Source organism: Phascolarctos cinereus, unplaced genomic scaffold (genome assembly GCF_003287225.1).
Source record: "Phascolarctos cinereus isolate Bilbo 61053 unplaced genomic scaffold, phaCin_HiC Scaffold_4;HRSCAF=312, whole genome shotgun sequence".
Lineage (NCBI taxonomy): Eukaryota > Metazoa > Chordata > Mammalia > Diprotodontia > Phascolarctidae > Phascolarctos > Phascolarctos cinereus.
In genome coordinates this window covers 54,255-77,676 of record NW_027555847.1, presented here as the reverse complement: position 1 = coordinate 77,676, position 23,422 = coordinate 54,255, and the positions used below count along the sequence as shown (strand labels likewise).

Here is a 23,422-nt window from a genome sequence, read left to right as displayed (position 1 = left end):
CCACCAAGGAGCAGAGAACCCGAGGTCAATTCTCTTTCTGCTACTAATGTTAGGATTTGGGCAAATCCTATCACTTCTCGGGACCTCATCTTCCTAACTGTAAAGAAGGGGTTTTAATCTCTAAAGTCCTTGTAAGGATCCTGTATGATCCATGGGGCATCACAGGTAGAGGAAAGGGAAAATTTTTCTTCTAAAAGGGCCAGCCCCTCCCTCATACTGAGAGTAAGGGGTAGAGATCCCCTTCACCTGGACATGAGAGGAGCCCCATCCAGAAAAGTGTCACTCTGTCCTTGGTGTACATCCTCACTGCGTTGCGACAAAGTCAACCTTTCTTTAAGTGTTCAATGGTTTGTGAGGGCCTCATTTCATCCCAACATTGAACCTGAACTATCAGCTCCCTGTTGTTAAGCACACCCCTACAAGAGGAGAGGGTCAGTTACTGAATATCTTTGGGAAACAAGGACTCCAGGAGAGTGCAGGGAATCACTGGAAAGGAAGAAAAGACCAAAGACAGGCCTTTTGTCCCATTTATTTTCCCTATGACCTCCTTCTCCCATCATCTCATCCCTTTGTCCTCACTCAGAGTGTACCTAGTGAACTGGGCTCTGTACAAGCTGAACAAGGCAACACCAACCAAGCTGTGGCCTGGCATCTGGCTTAGTCACTGATGCCTAGCCTGCAGCTGACAGGAACCCATTGTAGCTTATTTTTTTGTAATTTTTATGTATTTTATTTTGAATTTGTGAAATAAAACAAGCATTTACATAGCATAATTGGATTTTAAAAAAACAACAGATGATTGCACATGAAACTGCAAATCTATTATGTACAACTTGCTATTCCTAGTAAATATAATAAAGTTATCATGGATAGCATTAGATACATGTGTGTGTGTGTATAAAATCATTCTATACATACTTCTACTTTTCAGTTCTTTCTCTGCATGCATATAGCTTCTTCCTTCATAAGTACTGTGTATTTCATTTGGGTACTTATAATAGTCAAAATGGCTTAGTCATTCAAAATTGTTCTTAAGACAACATCACTGTTAGTGTGTACAACTTTCTTTGGTTCTGCTCTCTTCGCTCTTCATTATTTCATGCAAATCTTTCCTTGTTTTCATCATTTCTTAAAGCACAATAGTATTCCATCACAATCATATACCACTACTTGTTTGGCATCCCCTGATTTCCAGTTCTTATGCCACCAAAAAGAGAGCAGCTACATATATTTTGGAAGATAAAGAGTCTTTTCCTTTTCTCCCAGTCATCTCTGGAAATAGATCTAGTTATGGTATTGCTGGGTCCAAGGATACAATTGCCTCCAGAGGCAGGAAAGTGCCTTATTTCCCTTTAGACAAGTCCAAATTGTTAACAAATGAGGAATATTTCCCACTCCCATGAAAAAAATCAATCTTCATCCTCTGAGTCCATATCCTATGGTTTCCTACCTCTGCACCTTTGTCCATACCATTGCCTATGCCCACAATGTCCTTCCATGACTAAATCAGTAAAAAATCCTTTTTTGTTATCAGACCCTGCTCAACAAATACCACCTCTTCCAAGACAGCTTGCCACTCAACTCCATTTGGAAATGATTACTCCATCCACAGGCCTCAAATAGCACTTTGTAGACACTTCTTTTTGCTGCATTACAGCTGCTTGTATGTTAGAGTGATTGACTCTAACAAGACTGGAAGCTCCTCAAGGTCAGGGCCCAGGCTTTGCTTACTTGATCACTTCAGCCACCGTGCAGGCTCTCCGTAGAGGGGGGACTCTCTTGGCTTACACTGACCATGAGGGGAGCTCCTGGGCTTTAGGAGGAGCCTCATCCTCTGGTCCTTGGTAGGCCCCAGAGCTGCCCCTCCCCCAGCCCTTGGACGGTGTGTGTGATTAAGAAAGAAAAATGTGGTTTGGATTCTCTCCTACAATAAGAGACACTCCTAGAGGGAGAAGTGAAGGTAGCTTTAAATTAAGATTATAATACAGGTATAGAAAAGGTAGATTTACAAGAACATACAATTAGCAATACAACTATAGTCAGGCTAAGAATACAAAGGATAGCAATCATATAAGAAAACACCACCAATTCGGGGAAGCACCGCCACCTGAAGTCCAAGCTGGGCATTCCTGGGGCACAGCTTTCAGGGTCCCGATTGGGAAAGTCCCAGGCAGAGCGTCCTGTCCGAGGGTGAGAATCCGAACCACATTTTTCTTTCTTAATCACACAAATTGCCATCACGAACAGGATTTGCGGTACAATATGCCATTCCTAAAGAGAAATACTGAGACTAAGGTTAAAGATCAGGACATTCCTAGTTGGGAAGATTTACCTTATGTTTTCCTGGCTGAAGAATGGGCTAATGTGACAGGCCCCTGTGAGGATTGAGGTAGCCGGGTTAGACAAGCAGAACCTTTACAAGTGACAGATTGCTCACAACATATTCCTATTGAGAAAGGCAAAGAGATGGTGGGGGTGTGTAGAAGAGGATGGGCTTTGCTGACTGCATGTGGAAAAATGCATGAACTAAGAGATAAAGCTGTTGAGGATAAAGTGATCCTAGAAGAGGAATTAGCTGAATTACAGAGTAAAATGTCTATGCTTCAGTGTCAGAACTTTATATTAGGAGACCAAGTGAGAAATTACCAAAGTGTGGCTGAAAAAGCTGCAGTTAGAGTAGCACAATTTAAGTACAAGGAAAGGAAGGGGAAAATTAATAAAAAGAAAGTGCATGCAGTTATTGCCACTGCAACTGCAGACTGGGACCCAGACAGATGGGGTGGAGACATATAGGGTGAAACTGATGAGATTACTTTAGATGAAGAAGCTTGGAAGGAACACGAGGAGAAATACCCCAATGATGCGGTATCTGCTAGGCCTATCAGGAGACGAAAGGAGGAAAATCAGGGAGGAAGTTGGGTTTTTAAAGAGGTAACTGAGGATTTGACTCAACAAGAAATTACAGACATCATTGCCTGTTTTTCTTAAAAACCTCATGAACCCTTGATTTCATGGGTGGTACGAATCAGTGATAGTGGAGCTGGAGGGATTTGGATAGATATCGTAGACTGTATGAAGTTAGTATCCCCGAGCACCAAACCTTTCATCCAACAAGCTATTAGAGAGCATGCCACTACTGCCCATGTTGCTGGTAATAATACCACTTTATTGGCACTGGTGGTGGAGGGATGCCAAAAGCAATACCCTGCTGACTCCATGTGGCCTCTAGGGGATCGCCCATGGTATTCCTTAAAAGATGGGATACAAAAATTAAAGGAGAAGTGATGAAAACTGCCATAATGCTAGGAGAAGCGATTCCTATTGCCTCTGCCCAGTGTCAGCGCCCCAAAGAAATACTTTAGTTAAGACAGCGCCACCTGCATACAAGAATTTAATTATGACTCTGCTTTTAAGTGAGTCAGGGAAACTTTTGTCTGAAGTTTTAGATAAAATGTCTCAATTAGGAGATTCGGGAGGCTGGGACTGTCAAGAGGAAGTCAGATTGGAACCAGAGCAGTAATCAAATGCTAAGTGATACACAAGGAAATTACCGAATGTCTGGAAAGGACTTACTTACTGCCGTTCTTCGGGCAGGGGTGAACAAGGAAAAGATTGATGGATTGCCTATCAGTGTACTCTGTCAGATGTATAAAGACCAGAGAAGGGGGGGAAAGTAAGGACAGAGAGGCTAGGATAATGCCTTCTGCCCCTCCTACACTGTATCTATCTTTGGAACATTTTAAGGGGGACTAGGATGGTGGCCAAGCCTCGGTAGATGTAAAGGAAGTTAGAAGACAAGATTACAGACCACATGTTGGAGTTACTATATATTGGAAAAATGGTTCTACTACTGTAGCTAAAGCCCTCATAGATACCGGGGCAGAGGCCTCCCTTATCTATGGTAACCCTGATAAGTACAAACAAGGAACCCCTATTACTATCACAGGTTTAGGTAGAAGAGAGATATCCGCTAAGCAGGTAAATTTCATGATAAAAATTGGACAATTACCTAAAAGGGATTATTTAGTGGTCATTGTCCCTATCCCTGAATACATTATTGGTATAGACATTCTACTGGGAATGACCTTACATCTCCCAGAAGGAAAGCATCAATTTTCTGTTCGAAAATTTGAAATTAACCCTGTATTGATAGGAAAGGTACACATGACCCCAGTTATTCTGCCTCAACCCACCAAAGTGATTACATTAAAACAATATAGGATTCCGGAGGGCAGGAGAAGATTACCGCTAGCTACTATGAAAGACTGTGTAGAAGCTGGAGTACTGGTTCCTACCACCACAAAGTGGAATAGCCCAATATGAGCAGTTAGAAAGTCTGATGGGTCATAGAGAATGACAGTTGATTATAGACAATTAAATAAAGTAACACCAGCTTTGTTTGCTGCAGTCCCAGATACTATTGCACTTATAGAAAAGGCACAATCCTTTATAGGCCATTAGTATGCAGTGATTGACTTGGCAAATGCCTTCTTTACTATACCATTGATCCTACTCAATGTGATCAGTTTTCATTCACCTGGGAAGGGCAACAATACACCTTTACCAGATTGCCCCAGGGTTATTTGCATAGCCCTACCATTTGTCACTGTATTGTAGCTGAACATCTGGATAAGCTAAAATTTTCAAACATCCATTTACACATTACATTGATGATATCATGTTACAGGGGACAGAACAGAGCACTGGAGAACAAGCTTTCATATGAGAAAAAAGGGGTGGGAAATAAGCCTTGCTAAGATACAGGGGCCCGGTCAGTATGTGAAATTTTGGGGAATTTTTTTGGAATAGAGGTTATAGAGAGAAATACTACTGAAGGTTAAACAGAAAATATTGGATTTTGTAACCCCCTCTAACAAAAAGGAGGCTCAGAAGTTTATTGGATTATTTGGATATTGGAGGCCCATATACCTCACTTTGGGCAGACCTCATGTACCCTGTACAAAGTTACCAGGTAAAAATATGAGTTTTCATGGGGGCCAGAGGAGAATAAGGCCTTTGAGGAAGCTAAAGTTGCAATACAGACAGCATTAGATTAGAAGGTCCCATAGAGATACAGGTATCCCCTCAAGAAGGATATGCTAATTGGAGTTTATGGCAAAAACAACAAGGGAAGAATGTACCATTAGGATCATAGTTAAATGGAAGTGGTATATACAAAATAGAGCAAAGCCTGGAAAGAGTGGGGTCTCTGCATTACATGAACAAGTATCCCAGTTGAGATCTGAACAGACTACCACCTCTGTGCCACCTGTGAAATTAGCATCTCCTGTAGAATAGAATCAAGGATTTGCTTCCTTAAGCCCTGAGCAACAAAAACGTGTTTGGTTTACTGATGGTATAGCTAAATATTTGGGGCAAGTGTGGCACTGGAAGGCCATAGCTTATAACCCGGTGACTAAAGTCACTTCAGAAAGTACTGGTGAAGGTGGAAGCAGTCAATAGGCCGAATTAGTGGCAGTACATCTGGCTCTTAGACAGGAAAAAGGACAACAATGTCATGTATTCACTGACTGTTGCTAAGTGGCTAATGGCTTGACTACTTGGAGGCCTAGGTGGCAGAATAAGAATTGGGAAATCCATGGGAGAGAAATATGGGGCAAACAAATGTGGATAGATACATGGGAATTAGTACGATATACTAATGTTTCAGTTTTTCATGTAGATGCGCATGCTTTGGTAAACACTAAGGAACATGATTACAATGCACATGTTGATCACCTAGCAAAGATTGCTAATGTTCAGAAGGATGGACCCATTCCACTGCGTGATGATGAAGTAACATTAGCAAAATGGATTCACATCACAGCAGGACACCTATGCCCTCAAGCTACCCAAAGGAGTGCATTGCATAGGGGGTGTCATTCCCTATATCTGTGTTAAGGCAAATTACTGATGAATGTGAACTGTGTCAGTTATATAAAGAAAAACAAGTACCCCGAAAAGTTGTAGGGGTGTTGTGCAGGGGAACTATGCCTGCACAAATATGGCAAATAGATTATGTGGGGCCCCTTCCTGTCAGCAGAGGATGCCAGTATCTCTGTACTTGTGTAGATATATATTCTGGAGTACTGGTGGCATGACCCTATAAAAGGGCCAACCAGCATAATACTTGCAGGACACTAGATATTATTACTTTATACTATGGAGCTCCCATGCAAATCTAAAGTGATAATGGATCACATTTCAAAGGGAAAGAAATAGATCTTTATTGTAAACAACATAATATAGAACGGATTTATCATATACCTTACTAACCCTAAGCTGCTGGTTTGATTGAACAAATGAATGGATTACTGAAGGGAAAATTGCATAAGTTGGGGAATAATTCATATGCAAATTGGAAGGATAATTTGTTTGAGGCACTTCAACAGTTAAATAATAGACCTTTAGGGGAAAGTACTCCCCTATCAAGAATGATGACTCCTAATTTAAAGATCCTTACTGCTTCTTGCACAGTAAAGTGGTGGACAATAGACCCTTGAGCCCAGCCACCTTACCATGGCACAGCAGGCTCTGCAATGTATGATTTGTTCTCCGTAGAAGATTTTTGGATTAATCCAAATTGTATTAAAATTTGTAACACTGGACTGGGAATAAAAATTCCAATGGGTTACTATGGCCAAATTCTAGCCCAATCCAGCTTGGCTGCCTTGGGAATGCATGTATTAGGTGGAGTCATAGATTCTGATTATGTTGGAGAAACTAAAGTGATTTTACAAAATTTAGGCCCTGAACCATATCAGATGACTGAGGGGAAACAAATAGCACAATTGATTATTATCTCATGCCTAAATCAGAATGGAACCATGTGGACCAACCTGAATCTCCAAGGACTAGGGAAGGTGGATTTAGCTTCACCAATATGAAGGTTGGGTCCAAAATGTGGGTAAAAAAATAAACCTACAGATAAACCTAAGACTGCAGAAATTGTAGCAGAAGGACAAAACAACACTGTGCTGATTTGCTATGCAGGAGATGATGCTTTATATGTAGCTCCATTGACACATGTTTTCTTATGTGAATAAGTACCTTACAGGATTCCTGTCTGGAGTATGGATGAGCTTAGTGGAAGCCTGGACTCCTGGATATACATTGTGGCACTCAGGACCAAAAGTACAATTATAATGGGTCACTTCGACTAGAAGTCAGTGACAAGACACATATACCTGTCCTTCGCATCTATCTTGTACTATTGCTAACTCGGCATTTCTGGACACTGTAACTGCTTGGAAGGTTAAAGCCCCCTTGCAGGCTGTGGGCTGCAGGCCCCCTCCCTTTTAACCTGACTATTCAGACCATGGTTAATATTTCCTGTTGTATAACCCCATTACCTTATTCCCTCCCCTTGCAACGACACTCTGTTTTACTACAGGCAGTGAGAAACTGTTCCCCCTGGAATCTAGATAACTCTGTAGATGTCACACAAGTACAGGAAACTCATCATGAGCATTTCCTATTACATGTTAATGCACCCCCTATTACAAATCAGATTTGGTGGGTGGAACGTATCTTGAGTTGCTGGCCAACAGACTGCTGAGTGCTGGCCAGGATGTAGCTCAAGCATTGATTGTCAATGCTCAATGGTTGCCCACGATGGTCCTGCCCCACCGAAACACCATGAATTATGAGATTTAATTTCTTAAATCGTTTGAGACTTCTACCCTTGCTAGCTTACACATTGATTCGAACATTTCTAAGTTATTTAGGTGGACACAATGTTCATTGCAAAACATATATAGCCTTATCCAAAAGGAGAATATACAATGCCTGTTGTCTATGGGGAACCACCAGGTTTGGAGAAAGACCTTCTCAACATATATTCCCAAAGATCTTTGGGTGTCCCTATCATCTGAAAACTCTATGTGTACCGGTCAGGCATGTGCTGGGACCTTGATTTATTATAAAGTTATTTCTAGTTCTACTATGGGTAATTTTCATGTGATTCCTTCCCCCCCCCCCAGTTTCAACAGTTATTTTATTTATGTGATCCCTTTTATGTTGCATTCCTATTTTGCTCTGCCCCACTTAATGGGTCAGTATATTGTCTTCTAATTTTACTCATGCACTTAGTGATTGTATACAATGTGATAATGGTAAAGTCTGTGAAATGGTGACTTGACAGATGGAGCCCTGTCTATTAGGCCATTCCTCCAACTTACATGATTTAACTTTGTTTCTTGTCTCTAACTTGTCCATGCAGTTTTCTCCACTGACAGGGTGATGATTTTTACCTTTCCCCTGACATAGTGGATGATGTTACTTTAACTTGAGTACCCAAAAGCTTACCTCCACCTGCTATATATCTTTCTTTACAACCCTTAATGAATATACTTAACTCTTCTACTATACTAAAAAAGATGTTAACTCAGAATCAACAAGATTTAAATCAATATGAAATACAAACACATATAGTAGGTAGTAGATTAGTTGAGGCCTCACATTTAGTTGTATCTGATTTTTTGTTTAAATCTAGATCTGCACAGAAATATTATTCTGCATTAGCTAATCCTATATTACTCTTTGTTATTGTTCTTATTATATTATATATGTAACTGTTATATGTTTTTCTGAATGAAATCAATGTACACCAAATTGACCCCTAAAGTAGTCACATCCTATATGTGAACATGTCAGATCTTAAGGCCGAATGATTGATAAATCTTATAAGGAAAGATGTTCCCTGTATGACTCTAAACATTGGGCTACAATCCAGAGTGTAGCTTTCTATGTTGACCTGAGAATTTAGCCAGTTCTCAAGAGATGTGCTCTGAGAAACCTGGCCAGTTCATCAGAACATATCAAGTTAATTATCCTAAGATGTTTTGCTTGCTCTAGGAGCTTGGCCAGTTCCTGAACCAAGTGAAAACATCTACTAGAATCATGGGCACCTCTGGTACGGGGCCTTCTTTGTTAGAGGCCCTATTTAAATCCTAATTGGGAAAGCCATCTTTGGATTCTTACCCGTGGAGAGGACGCTCTGCCTGGAACTTTCCCAATGGGGACCCTGAAAGCCGTACCCCTCGAATCCCTGGCTTGGGCTTCAGGTGGTGATGCTTCCCCGAATTGGTGATGTTTTCTTATATGATTGCTATCCTTTGTATTCTTAGCCTGACTATAGTTGTGTTGCTAATTGTATGTTGCTGTAAATCTACCTTTTCTATACCTGTATTATAATCTTAATTAAAGCTACCTTTACTTCTCTCTCTAGGAGTGTGTCTTATTGTAGGAGAGAATCCGAACCACATTTTTCTTTCTTAATCACACATGGTGGCAGTGACTGCAGAAAGCTGCCAATCAGCCTGCTTCTTCCTGCTCATTTCCCCCAGGCCCTCCATCCATGGACAAAGTCCCTCAGCCCCCAAGTACCACTAGACTAAGGAACTTCCCCCATTTGCCCTCAGACCTGTCTATCACCTCACAAGAGTCCTGGGAAGCAGGCAGTGTGATGAGTTGTTGAGATTTAGATTTGGGAGAGCTGTTTCAGGTATGAAGGAATTCACTTAGACCTTCTCTGTAGCCATTGGTGACGAGTTCATGGTGGACCCAAAAAATGTTGGGGTGCTACCTGAAATGATGAGGAATAGACATGCAGGTCCTAGCATCCTGAAAGAATTCACTTGGACAGTCTTCAAGTTAAAAAAGGCATTTATTGAGGTGATGTACCCTAGCAGGCCAGCTCCTCATGAAGTAAAGCCCCAATAGACTCTACTCCACATGGGAAGCAGAGAATGGGCCTCAGGTCCTGCCCCTGCTTCCTGAAGGAGGCAAAGGGGGTTAGCCAGGTCAAAGGTATGGTTTAAATACAATTTTATAGAATAGAGGGAAGAGGACAAGAGGATGGGAGGAACAAACATTCTGGAGGTGATAAGCAAAGGGTACAGGAAAGGGGAGCAGAAGAGATGTTCTGGAATGGAGGGTGCTTTGTGAAAGCACACAGGTAAGTCCACGTTTGGGGCTTCAATGCAGAGTTTTCTTTGATCACTTTTCTGGCTGGTCACATCCTGAATCTTATCTCCTATCTCAGGTCCTGCTTGCTCCATCTGCCCCAAGCACTCTTTTCTACTTGTGAAAAGAAGATGTTTGTGAAATTTTCTGTTCCTACAGAAGTTAATGTAAAAACAGGATGCCTGTGGATTAGTATATCCTGATTAGCAGGTACTCTTTAATTACAAGTATTTTTTTTTCAATAGTTAACAAAAGAAAGGTTTATTTAGCTCTAGCTGGAGGATATCCACAAGGATGGGCGTGGAGGACATGAGTTGATTGAGCTGAGCAAAGCTCCTTGGCCTGAGTTACCCATTTCAATCTGCCAGCCAAGCATCAAATAGCCCCTGAAGGTCCTCAAAGTCCAGTACTATATCCACTGTACCAAACAAACTAAAGAAACAAAAACTTCATGAAATTCTATTTTTAATAAACAACTGTACTTTAAAAATATAAATTTGCAAAGGGCTACTTTTTATCAAGTCATTTCCCCTGCCCTAAAAGATAGAACCTTTCCAGCCTTTTCTTAGCTAAAAATGCATCTTTCCAATGAGATCTTGCTCCCCTAGCCCTGAACTTTGCCATGAAGAACCAATAGCAGAGTTTAAGAACTGGTAACCAAAGGGTCATCCTTTTAAAATTCAGAATTTTAGTTGTTTTGCCAATACCAGCTAGGGCCCCTGAGTGGTGAACATGGGAAGCAAAATATCCAGAGGAGTCTAATGGCAGGAGGAAATGGGGGGGGGCGGGGAAGAGATATAACTGATTTTTTTCTTGGCTTAACTTCAGGGAGCTGGGATCTTTGGGAAGGAGTAGGTGCCTCTCCTGTTGTTTGGAAGAAAGATGGCAAAGAATATACCTGGTCTGGACAGGAATTGGGCTCCCAAGCAGAAGTGATCTCAAAGCAGGTGAGACAGTACCAGGGAGAAACTTTGGTAGAGGGTTGTAGAGAGTACCGATTGTGGGATGAATGAACTAAGCTTTTATATAGCACCTACTATGTGCCCATCACTGTGCTAAATGCTCTGCAAATATCTTATTAGATCCTTGCAACAACCTGGTAACTACAAGTATTGACAGATAACTAACAGCTGTCCTTGCATCTGTGCATGCTCAATTAGCTTATGCAACACACGTTAAGGTATAAGAACTTGCTCTTGCTTCTGTATCTGTGTGTGGGCTCTTTGGGAGCACCTTATCTACTTCTTGCAAGAAATGTAATTGAGTCAAGTACTTTGCTTATTTCTATAAAATGGGGGCTGCACCGAGATTTGAAGAGCACCAGGAAGGGTAAGTAAGCAGGTTTGAGGGAAGAGTGCTCCTGCTCCAGTTAGAGCAGTCCCAATTTCCAGGCTGAAACCTGAGATCCTGATTTAGACAGGAGAGTGTGTGGATGAGCTGGAGGACAAAGTGCAATTAAGAACTGCCAAGACTATGCAAGTTGGTGCTTCAAGCTAGGTAGAAAAAGTCAGGATCTAAGTACTGACTCATTAGTCTGGAATGCTAGGTTGAGAAGTTAGGTTTGCCTGGAATGGGAAATAAGAGGTCTAAGAAAGAGGTGCCTGGGAAGGACAGAAGGGATCCTCTGAGCATTCCTCCAGATAGCCCATTAGGGAGGATGCTGGTTAATTGGGAAGACAGTAGGTTGACCCAGGATAAGGATGTTTGTGAACAACAAAGATCCTTTCAGTCAGGAGGAGTCAGATTGGAGATTATAGGGGAAGTTATCAAGGGAAAGGTAGGTAGAGGCAGAGGAAATGGGAGGCCTTGTTCAGGGAAAAACAATTCTAGATGGAATGGGCAAGTAACATGTTTTCATTGTGATAAGACTGGACATTTCAGGAGAGAATGCCCAGAATTGAAGAAAGAGGAGTAAGTGGTTTCCCTTCCAAAGGGGGAAGACTTTCAGGTACCCATGCTAGAAGGTACTCCTGTCTATTGAAGGGAATAGAAAATAAATAGTGGGATTACTCTCAGCCTCTGGGATATACAAAAACTAGGGAGAGATTTAATAATAAAAATTGGGACTAGAACTGAAAGTACATGGGAACATTCTGGCACTGAGAGGAAACAACAATATAGGTGGACTGTATTGCCTCAAGGTTTCCCTGCCTGCCCTAATCTATTTGGGCAGGTGCTGGATATTAGAACCATTTGAAGTTCCCGAGTCCTGTTACTTTGTTACAATATGGGGATGACATTGTTGTCAGGGAAAAAGAAACAGGAGGTTACATAGGCAACTATTAAAGTATTAAATTTTAGGAGAACAAGGATTACATGTATCCCAGAAGAAACTGCAGTTTGTGGAACAAGAAGTGAGATTAGTGAGGGGAAGAGGAAAATCAATCCTTTCAGGGTTAAAGGGATTGTAGAGCTACCCTTGCCCAGGACTAAAAGGGAGTTAAGAAAATTTTGGGGTCTAATTGGATATTGTGAAGTATAGATAGATTCCTATGCTCAGGTGACCAAACCTTCATATAAGAAGGTTGGAAGAAGAACCTGATCCCTTACAGTGGAATAATGAAGACAGGAAATTAGTCACTGAATTAAAACAAGCCCTAATTCAAGCATCTGTGTTGGCATTACCTACTTTAGCAGCACTTGGTGTCAGCACATTTATGGGCAGGACAAAAACAGCCTGTAGCATTTCTATCTAAGCTATTGGATCTGGTGTCAAGGGGATGGCCGAAATGTGTGCAGGCAGTGGTTACTACAGATCTGTTGGTAGAGGAAAGCAGGAAATTAACTTTTGGGGGAGCATCGGTAGTAAACACTCCCTACCAAGTCAGAACTTTTTTGAGTCAAAGAGCTGGAAGGTGGTTAACAGATTCAAGAATTTGGAAATATGAAGCAATATTAGTGGGAAAAGATGATTTTGATATTAACCACTGATAATAGTATAAACCCAGCAATGTTCCTACAAAAAGGGGGTGCAGGAAAATCTGAAATAGAACATGACTGTTTAGGTATAATGGAATATCAGACTAAAGTAAAATCAGATTTAAAAGATGTTCCTTTCTCAAAGGGAAGAAAACTATTTATTGATGGTCCTTCCCAGGTGCTAGAAGGAAAAAGATGGAATGGGTATGCTATTGTGGATGGGGAAAGTCAGCAGTTGGTAGAAGCAGACTCACTAGCAAAGAATTGGTCAGCACAAACTTGCAAATTATATGAAATTGCTAAAAGGGGCAGAAGGAACTACTTACACAGACTCCAAATATGCTTATAAGGTAGTACACACTTTGGGGAAGATTTGGAATGAAAGGTGGTTAATTAATAGTAAAGGGATGCAATTAGTACATGGGAACTAGTAAAGCAGGTTTTAAATAGCTTACTACTCCCTGAGGAAATTGCAGTAGTGCATGTTAGGGGGCATCAGAAGAGAAATATCTCCTGAGATTTCAGGAAACTGGTTGGCTGAGGAGGCAGCCAGAGAAGCTGCTTATAAAGAAAATTCAAGTAGAATGTTTATTTTGATCCCTTCCATCCCTGAGGTTAAAGCTCCCCCAGTGTTTTCAAAAGAAGAGGGCTTTGAAAAATTAGGGGCTATAAAGTCCCCTGAAGGATTTTGGCACTTGCCTGATGAAAACTATATACTGGAAGTGTCATCATCCCTTTCAGACCTGAGGAGATGGGGACTCATAGCCCAGACACCTCCTTTGGAGTTCAGGGTACACAGGTTCCAGCCTGGAGATTGGGTGTTGATGAAATCCTGGAAGGAGGTCAAGCTTCAACCAGATTGGGAGGGACCTTTTCAAGTACTTCTGATTGTAGTAAGAACAGCAGAAAAAGGTTGGACATATTATACCAGAGTTAAAGAGCCTTTAGAAGAACCCAAGGAATGGACTGTGAAAGATCACTGAGATCCCTTTAGACTGGTACCGAGAAGAGAGAAAAATTAATGACGGACTAAGTGCTAACAACCAAGAATTTAGACACATCATGTATTGCTCATTTTCGGGGAGTGGGACCACTGAAAAATGGAGTGTTATGATACATTATAAAAGAACTAATTCTATTGGGGAAATAGAAGTGGAAAAGTCTTTTGGGGGTGATATAATGACACAGGAGGAGGACTGACCTAAAATAGATGATAATGGGCAGGCTATAAAGGAGATTACCAATAATATTAGGAAATCGGCTCATTTCCAGTACCAAAAAATGGGACAGTGTGCTCAATATTTCCTCTTGGTTCAATTGGTTTACAGGCCCATGGTGGAAACAAGTAGTGGCATTTCAGTTAACAGCTTTATGTAGTTTAATCCTGTTGCCCCTATGCATACTCTGTTTTATGCAATTAATCGTGAGTGATGTACCAAACATGGGAGAGATACATTTTAGCGGGAGTGGAAATGTTAAAATGATGATTATAAAATCTAAAGATTGTACCAGCAGTGAGGATGAATGTGAGTTAACGCTAAAAAGATTTGAAAGTAAGGAAGGAAGGAGTGTGGAAACAAAATCGTTACTAAGAAGAAGGGGAGGGATTATGAAAAGATGTCCGTGAAAACTGAAAATTTCACAGAAGTTAATGTAAAAACAGGAGGCCTGTGGTATGTTCTGATTAGCAGATGCTCTTTAACCACTAATATTGACAAATAACTAACAGCTCTTCTTGCATCTGCGCATGCTCAATTAGCTTATCTGACACCTCAAGGTATAAGAACTTGGTCTTGCTGCTGTATTGGTGTGTGTGCTGTTTGGGAGCAGCACACCTGCTTCTTGCAAGAAATGAAATACACGCCTTCCTCCGTTCATTCGTTTCTAGCACACTGATGCTTCTCAGACAGATCCTCCTCCCCCACTCCGTTGTAAGATGCACCTTACCCAGGACACAATTACTTCGCAACCAGTTCTCCCCTGCCCATGCAGGATTCCTCCTCAGACATAGTTTTCCTACGCTCTTATCCCTACTTCCCCTCCCAGTGGTCCCAACATTCCCAAGTACATCAAAAGTGAAATGGCATGGGAGCCTCTTCCCCTAGAAACTAACGCACAGTCGGGACCCACCCACGCTACACTCATCATACTGAGGAGGGCTGGGGGATTGGAAGACCAGCGGGAGCGGAGGGGAGTGGTGTGACGGCTGGGACCTTCTTTTTCTCTGGTTCCAGCTGGGAGCACAAGAGCCGTGCGCTCCTGGGGTGTTGATGGGAGGGAGGGAGACTCGGGCTCTCTATAGAGTCAGAGGCTGTTCTGGGAATGACACAGAAAGGGAAAAGATCTATAAAGCTGGGAATTTCCTCCTAGTCAGTTTCAGTTTTGGTCTCCTAATCTGTGAGTGCTCATTCTGCCCAGTCACCAATGACGTTTATTGTCTTACGTTTTCTATTGGCTGGCAGAGCTTCTGTGAAGCCAACCAGAAGTTAGATATTCGTCCTTCTCTAAACACAGTGCTTCTCTGTCTGTGGACCATGAACCGTTATGTGAGCTCTCTCTTTTTGTTAGCGACCCTGGCCTTGCCAGAAACCTGGGCAGGTAAGTAAAGAATAGTATTAAGCGGCTGCCTGGAGACTGGACAAAGCATCTGGGGTGGATGTGTAGGTGGGATGGAGGTTGGCTACAGAAGGCTCCTCGGCACCAGCCCAGGGTGGGTTTCTGGGGAACCAGCTCCTTCATCTCAGGTGAAGTCAGGGTGGTGCTGAAAGGAAGAAGCCATCAATAAGCATGTAGTTTGACATCCTTTAGCTGGGCTTTGGCAGGAGGCGGCGGGGGAGAGGGGTGTCTTGGTGTCAATCCCTTGGGGTTTTTTTGGGGGTGAGGTGAGTGGATTGGTAGGGTGGATGTGAGAACATGGGGTGTTGAGGCAGAGGTACCAGGAGGGAGAATGGTAGCTACAATCCTGGGGGCATTAAGAAGGAGCAGAGCTGTCTGGGAGCCGCCTGGCATCCAAGGGCGAGGATAGAGAACCAGGAGCAGCCTTGTTAAAAAGCTTCACAGAGGGGGAGGGTGGGGTGAGGCGGGGCCAGGCAGGGACACAAGGTGGGGGTTGAGACTGAGGAGTGTGAGAGATCCGGGCCAGAGGTGTGTGTGTGGGGGGCAAGGCCCAGGTGAGGGGGCACCCTAGGACCTGCCTGGGTTGTTAGTGAAAGCTTTTGGCTGATCTCAAAGCACTGTAGTCACGAGTATTTCTACTGCTGGCCAGGTGTACCAGCAGCGTCAGGGGGGCTGGGATACTGGGGGTGGGGAGGCATCTCTGGGTGGCTGAGTTCGCAGCCTGGGTGGCACCCCGGGCTTGGTCGAAGACACTGGGCCACCAGGGTCGCGTGCACACCTTAATTCCAGGCCCGGTCCCCATGTCTCAGGCTCTCACTCCCTGAAGTATTTCTCCGCCGCCGTGTCTTGGCCCGAACTCGCAGAACCACGCTTCTTCGCAGTGGGCTACGTGGACGATTTGCAGTTTGCGCGCTTCGATAGCGACAGCGAGAGCCAGAGGGAGGAGCCGCGGGCGCCATGGATGGATCAAGTAGACCAAGTGGACCCAGACTACTGGGACCGGAACACGCGATTCCACAAAGCGGCGGCCCAGAGTTTCCGAATTCGACTTCAGACCCTGCGAAGCTCCTACAACCAGAGCGAGGGCGGTGCGTGACATGGGGGGAGGAGATGCGGGGTCCTACCACTCCCATTGTGACCTGCGGCTCTCACTAGGGACACGGGGGTCGGGGGGGGGGCGGCTACCGAGGGCCATCCCGGGTGGGGGGCAGGTTACAGAATCAGCGCCAGGTGGGGAAAGACTGGCCGGGCTGACCCGTGGCTGGGGGCGGGGCAGGGGTCCACACCTTTCAGCACCTGTGCGGCTGCGAGGTCTCCCCAGAACTCACCTTTAAGCGCGGGTTTTACCAATTCGCTTATGACGGGCACGACTACCTGGCCCTGGACACGGAGACCTACACGTGGACTGCGTCAGTGCCCCAGGCTCTGAACTCCAAGCTTGAGTTGGAGGCGGACAGCAGCATCTCGAAGGAGAGAAAAGCGTATCTAGAAGAAACGTGCGTGCAGTGGGTGAAAAAGTACCTAGAAATCGGGAAGGAGTCTTTGAAGAGGACAGGTACAGCCCGGCCCGCCCGAGTGTGTATAGCACTCAAGGTCCCCTTCTCTACCTCCCCTGCAGCCTCAGCCCCGAGCTCCAGACCCCCTCAGGGACCCCTCATACCTCAGGGCCTGCGTTCAGGGTTGTTCCACCTCTCCCCATCAGTCCTCATTCCCCTGGATTGGAGGGGGGAAAGGGAGAGCCTGGAAATGCCAATGACCTTTGCCTCCAGACCCGCCTTCTGTCCAAGTGACCCACCACACTGCCCCCAATGGGGAAGTGATCCTGCGGTGCCGGGCCCAGGACTTCTACCCTGCCGACATCTCCCTGACTTGGCTGAGGGATGGGGAGGAACAACTCCAGGACACAGAGTTCATTGAGACCAGGCCTGCGGGAGATGGGACCTTCCAGAAGTGGGCATCTGTGGGCGTGACCTCGGGCCAGGAAGGGAAATATGCCTGCCGAGTTCAGCATGAGGGACTGCCTGAGCCCCTCACCCTGAAGTGGGGTAAGGACCCCCCACACCCCCAAAAGACCAGAGGGAGGTGGGGTGACTGGGGGGAGGTGGAGGAGGGGTTGGTGACTCTGAGGCCCCAGAGGGATCAGGCCTCTCACTGCCCTTTTCCATTTCAGAGCCACAGTCGTCCTCCACCTGGTACATTGTGGGGGGCATTGCTGTCCTCACCATTGGAGTCATCGCTGGATTTGTGATCTGGAGGGAGACTTCAGGTGGGCAGGACTAGGAGGGGGTCCTTAGGGAGCAGGCTCCGTGGAGATCCTGGCTTCCCCTGACCCTCAGCTTGTCTTTCTGTCCCCAAGTCCTCTCTTTCCCATCTAAGGGACTCTCAGATGGGCCCCAAGACTCCAGATGAACAAATCCCCAACTAGAAACCATTTATCTGGAGGATGCCTGGCAGGGGTATAACAGGCTGACCTAGTGGGGAATCTGCTTCAGACTCAGATCAGAAATGAGTATGAGGATCTCTGCCAGAGGGCCTGGTTGTCCCCCAGCTAAGGGCTGTAGACCAGCCTTGGGAAGCCCTGGAGGCAGGCCTGGAGGTGGGGAAGTGCCCATTTGGGGGGCCTATTTTTTCTTCCTGTTGGATCCAGAGGCTAACTGCAGTGGGGGATGGGGGTGCAGTCCCAGTTGTAATTTGTTGTGTCTCCAAGACAAACCAGTGAACTTCTGAGACCTTTGTGTGGTCTCCTGTCCTGGATTCCTCACTGGAAATTTATTTTCTTTTCCAGGTGGAAATAGAGGGCACCGTATTCAGCCTCCAGGTAAGTGAAGGGTAAACATGGAGGGTAGAAGGAAGAGCCCAGCCTATGGTATTAGGGACCTGAGCAAAGCGAAGGCAGAGGAGAGGCTTAGCTCAGGAACCTTCCCCTGGTGTCCCCTTCCCTTCCATACCTTGGTTCTGGAATGTATGTCCCTGACTGGGTCATTTCCCTCCTTTGTTTCCAGGCATTGCACAGGGTTTAATCATAGCCAAAGGGGAGACTCTGGGGGCCTGGAAGGAGAGAGGAGCTGGGATGAAGGGGACCAAGCAAAGAGGAGGGTGGGTGAGAGGTTGGGCTGAGTGTTGGATGAGTGGTGAGGCATGCTCTAAAGAGTGATTCGAGGCTGGAGGCAGAGGGGATTTGGAGGATCTCCCTGAATCTGTCTTTCCTTCTTCAGTTTGAGAGAATTGCCTGGTGTGGACCTGAGGAGGAAAACCAGTCTCCAGTCCCTGTGTTGTTCCTGTGGACCCCTGGCTTCTCTCTCCAGCACTGGCCCCTGGGATCCTCCCTGGACTCTACTGGCTTAAGCCCAGGGAAGCATCATTAAGGCCCTCACCCTGCTCTAAGACCTCCCTCCTCCATCTTTTCTTTCTGCCTGTGTCACTCTTCAGGGAGACAACCAGCAGTGAGGACCAGAAGGCTTTAGCAATGAGCCCTCCTTCACATTGGACATTGCACTGACCTCTGGGAGCTTTTTCTGAATGCACAAACGGCCTAATGAATTGTTATTCTTGAGTCTTCAGCTTTTCTCCACAATCCACATTTGAGTGAGGGATTTTGGGGGACAGGATGACAAAGTGGAGATGTTCTGGCCATACGAAAAGGAAATAAATGAAAGTTTGGAGACGTCTGAGAATCCTTTTATTTGATCTGCTGAGTCTGTGAGTGAAAGTGGGGGCTGGGGCCAAGGGGGAAGGAGCCTGGGGGAGGGCTGGTATATGGTGAGGGTGCAGACACTTGTCTTTGCTTTGTACTGCTCAGGTGAACTTGTGAACATGGTATATTGAGACTGGTTCCAGGGCTTCTCCTCCTGGAAGTGCAAATGCTCAAACACGCTGCTGATTGTCTAGCCCATAGGTGGCCCCTCAGCACCCACTTTCAAAGAGTTCAAATTCTCTCTATTTTGTTTCCATTTTCCTCTCCTCTTATGTGTGTGTCCTTGCTTTTCTTTCATTGCAGGGGCCTCCCTAAAGGCTTCTGTAGCCTCTGCTCAGGGCCCATTTCAGGACCCTGGGGCTCCATCTCTGTTGGTGATGGCCACTGCACTGAGGGACCACCTGGTTCCCTTTTTAGACTGTCCCAGAGTAGGGGCTTTTTTTCCCCTCTGAGGAAGGGAAGGGTTTCCCTTTGGAATTAATGAAGGAAGAAGTATCTAGTTTCTAAATAGAACCTCCTCCCCCTTCTCTACCTCCCTGCAATCCAGGAGTTAATAGCTCTCCACCTATAACTTCCCTCCTCCCCCACTCTCCCCCATTCCCCTTTGGAATGATTTACCCTTCCCTCTTTTATTCTGTCTTACTGTTTCTTTCAAAAAAAAAGAAAGAAAATATTTTAATTATATTTCTCACATCTTACAATCACCATCTCAGCTTGGCATCAGACAATTTTTCTTTTTCCTCATCCGAGGCTATCTAAGTTTTGCTTACTTGTTCTAAAATCCCTGTCTGTGGGTTTCACATTGCCTTCCTTAGATCAATTCACAATTGCAGTCCCATAGTGGTGGAAGCAGGCAGAGATTTAGGTCCTAGTATCTCCTAGCTGATATGTGATAATTAAGAGATCCTGAGGTCATGCTGGGCATTTGTTGCTCATACCACACTGAGTGGCTGGGACATAGGATTTTTTTTTTCAGAAGAAGGTTCTAGACTCTCTCTGAGTCTCTGTTCATCAACCAAGCAGGATGAGGATTTGTGATAAGTGGGTGGATCTTCCCTGGGGTGTAAGCCATCTTATCCCATGGCCAGACATGATTTTGAGAACTTGGGGTTGAAGCAGAGAAAGAGTTTCAAGGAAGTGGAACTGTCTTCCTCTCTGAGCCCAGAAACTACCTCTTGCCTTGGTCATCCAGTGTGGAAGGTTGTACATGGAGGACTTGTCTTTTCTCACAAGACTTCCTGTCTCCTAGTGGCTTACAAGGAGCAGGACAAAAATACTTCTTTTGTTGCGGTCTGAGAGATTGAGACCCCTCAAAGACCAGAGTACAGGATGGGTCATCTGGAATGAATTCACAGACTCAAGCATTCTTTAAGTCAAGGTGGCAAAGATTTATTGTTATGCTTTTCAGCAGGCAAGGATTCTTAAGGAACCTTGGGGAGACTGAGGATGGGGCTAAGGTTTATATGGAAAAGGGCATGGGAAAGGAATGCCAGGGACACTGATGAGGTAATCTAAAGGTCCAGATGTCTTTGGGAGCTATGGATGAGAAAGTACAGGGAGTCTACCAGACTGGGAGGGAGATGACAGAAGTATGGATCTTGGGAGTCTGGCAGGAGGAAGAGTCCTTGGGCTGGGTAAGGCACCATCTTCCTCTGTCTTGATGAGAGAATTCATTGCAACAGGGGAAAGCTTTCTCACAAGACAGAAACTTACTAAGGAATTAGGAGGCTTCCAGAGACATGATCTGAGGGCTGGGGCCTGAGTAGCCCAGCACTCTCACCCAGCTTTGTGTAGCTGCACCAGGGAGAGAGATAAGGGTCTTGCTGGGGCCCACACATGAGTAACTGCTAGGTACAGTGTCCTTGGGCTGAGGAGTGGTTTCAGAGACAGTGTTTCTGAGACTAGGGAGAAACTGGGGTCCAAGTACAAGCACAAGCACCCAAGCACCCCATCACTTTTATATCTCTGATGAAAAATTAGTTCACTGAAATGTGAAACTTCTCTCAGAACTGGATTTACTTTTCTGACCCTCATCTCCAAACTCTGTGACCTCCAAAGTCCAGTCTTCCAAATCTTCGTCTCAACCATTACAGGTATCTATAAGCAGGAGGCCCACCTTGGAGTGACTGAGTGACCAACCCTTGTGGGCTTTGTTAGAGTATGGATTCCATGCAGGGGTAGGTTTGACCAGAGGGCTCAACTACACAGCCTGCAGCCTGGCTGCAATGTTCTGGAATGCTTTGGAAGCAGATTAAAGAGTAGGAGATATTTAACAAAGAAATGAAAATACAAAAAAAAGCAGATAACATTTCATTTTAAACTAAGGCAGTATATGGCCTGCAGTGATCCTTAAGTACGGACATTACTCCCATTACTATTTAGGGGCTGCTAGGTGGCACTGCAGTGGATAAAGTGCAGGGCCCAGAGTCAGGAAGAGTCTTCCTGAGTTCAAATCTGACCTTGGGCAAGTCACTTCACCCTGTCTACCTCAGTTCCCCCATCTGTAAAATGAGCTGGAGAAGGAAATGGCAAAGTGCTCCAGTATCTTTGGCAAGAAAACCCCAAATGGGGCCACAAAGTGTTGGACGTGGACTGAAAATGACTGAATAGCAACAACAAATTCTCTTTGAGTTTGCCGTCATTGGTTAGACCAGCCGACCTCTGAAGGCCCAGATGACTCTCAGATTCTGTGATGCTAATTTTCCCCTACACTTATGGTGGATTCATATCAAGGAGTTCCCTGGCCCTTTGCTACTACCCCTCAACACACATAGAACCATGGAAGGATGTTGAGACTGCCCATTGGGAACAATTGTTGGGTAACATCCTTCTAGAGTCACATGTGTGTGTGCTGGGGTCAGGATCTGACAAACCAAGGCCTTCCCATCCCAAACCTGAGCTTGCCCTATAAACACCTTGGCTTTGCCTTCTTCCTTTCCTAACAGTCTCCCTGTAGTTCATAGGTTCAAAGCAAGAGATCTGGCTTCTTATTACCCTTAATATCGCTGACAATGCAAATGTAATTCTCATTTTACTGATAAAGAAACTGAGGCAGAGAGAGGCTCAGTGAGGTGCTGAGAGCCACACACCCAATGGAAGCCAGAGTTAGAGATTGACCTCAGATCTTCCACTCCACCATGGGGCCTCCCAAGCCCAACACTCCAAATCCTGGCAGCAACCCTGGATGAAGCCTGGCCTGGATAGACCTGTGAAGGTCTGCCTTTGAAACCTTCCTTCTGTATCTCCAGTTAATCCCTTAAATGTTGATACCTCATTCTGTAGCTCTCCCTCTCCTGAATCCCCTGTTTCTAGCAGGGATCTCCCCTAGAATCTGCAAATATCTCTGGAACCTTCAGACAAAGGCATAAGCAGGATGGGAGGGGAGGGGAGGCATCCCTGTGTGTCATAGCCATGTGCTTCCAGCTCCTGTGTTTGCAGCCCCTGAGCCTCAATGGCATGCCTGAAACCAACCCCCCTGGCTCTGTCCAAAGCTAAGGGAATATTAAAGCAGCAGATGAATTGCATTTTCATAGGCAACCAAGTGAGGCAAAATTGGGGTCACTTTGGTCATTTGCAGCAGAAAGTTGGTCTAAGTTTCAAGGTAGCAAAGTGGCCCAGTCAATGGAGTCTCTGACTTAGAATCATGAAGACCTGAGTTCAAATCCCATCTCAGACAGTTAATAGCTTTGTGACCCTAAGCAGGTCACTTAACCTCTCACATCAGATTTCTGTATCTGTAAGATGGGGCTCATAATAGCACCTTCCTCCCAGGACTGGTGTGAAGGTCACATGAGCTTGTATTTACAAAGTGCTTTGCAAAGCTTGTTATAGAAATACTAGCTGTTACTATGATTGCTTTCAAGCACTAGTTGCTATGATTCTGCCAATTCCAAACAGTCATTCAATCAGCATGATACTCATTGAACTGATGACTTTCATCCCATCCCTTCAGAACCCTAAGAATTGCTCCTTGTTTGAAGGAGACTTCAGTTTTTTATCTCCTAAGCGGGACACTCCTTCCACCCAGTGGATATTCATGGTATTACAGGATTTAGAATTACAGTATATTCTCCCTTCTAAAACGGTGTGTGTGAGGAGGGGAGGTAGGGGGTACAGTCCTCTGACAAACCAACGCCTGAAGCCTTCAGACTTCCTGGTGAGCTTGAGGACTTCACAGGATCATCAATCTAGTCTGAGGGGGCCTCCCAGGCCATCTGGTCCAGCTGC

General features: G+C 45.0%; 1 protein-coding gene across 2 annotated transcripts; it reads left to right on the top strand.

The window, feature by feature from the left end:
• Positions 1-15,357: 15,357 nt before the first annotated feature.
• On the top strand, positions 15,358-19,165 carry LOC110202415 (class I histocompatibility antigen, Gogo-A*0101 alpha chain). 2 transcript variants are annotated; one of them, XM_020978536.2, is made up of 7 exons: positions 15,358-15,483; positions 16,383-16,589; positions 16,778-17,056; positions 17,271-17,546; positions 17,672-17,767; positions 18,287-18,319; positions 18,717-19,165. In XM_020978536.2, the coding sequence occupies exons 1-7, from the start codon at positions 15,420-15,422 to the stop codon at positions 18,719-18,721; spliced, it is 960 nt and encodes a 319-aa protein (XP_020834195.1). In that variant the 5' UTR covers positions 15,358-15,419; the 3' UTR covers positions 18,722-19,165. The 2 variants fall into 2 exon arrangements, with proteins under 2 accessions (XP_020834195.1, XP_020834194.1); XM_020978535.2 differs by having other exon boundaries at positions 15,360-15,483; positions 16,311-16,589.
• The last annotated feature ends 4,257 nt before the right edge of the window (positions 19,166-23,422 follow it).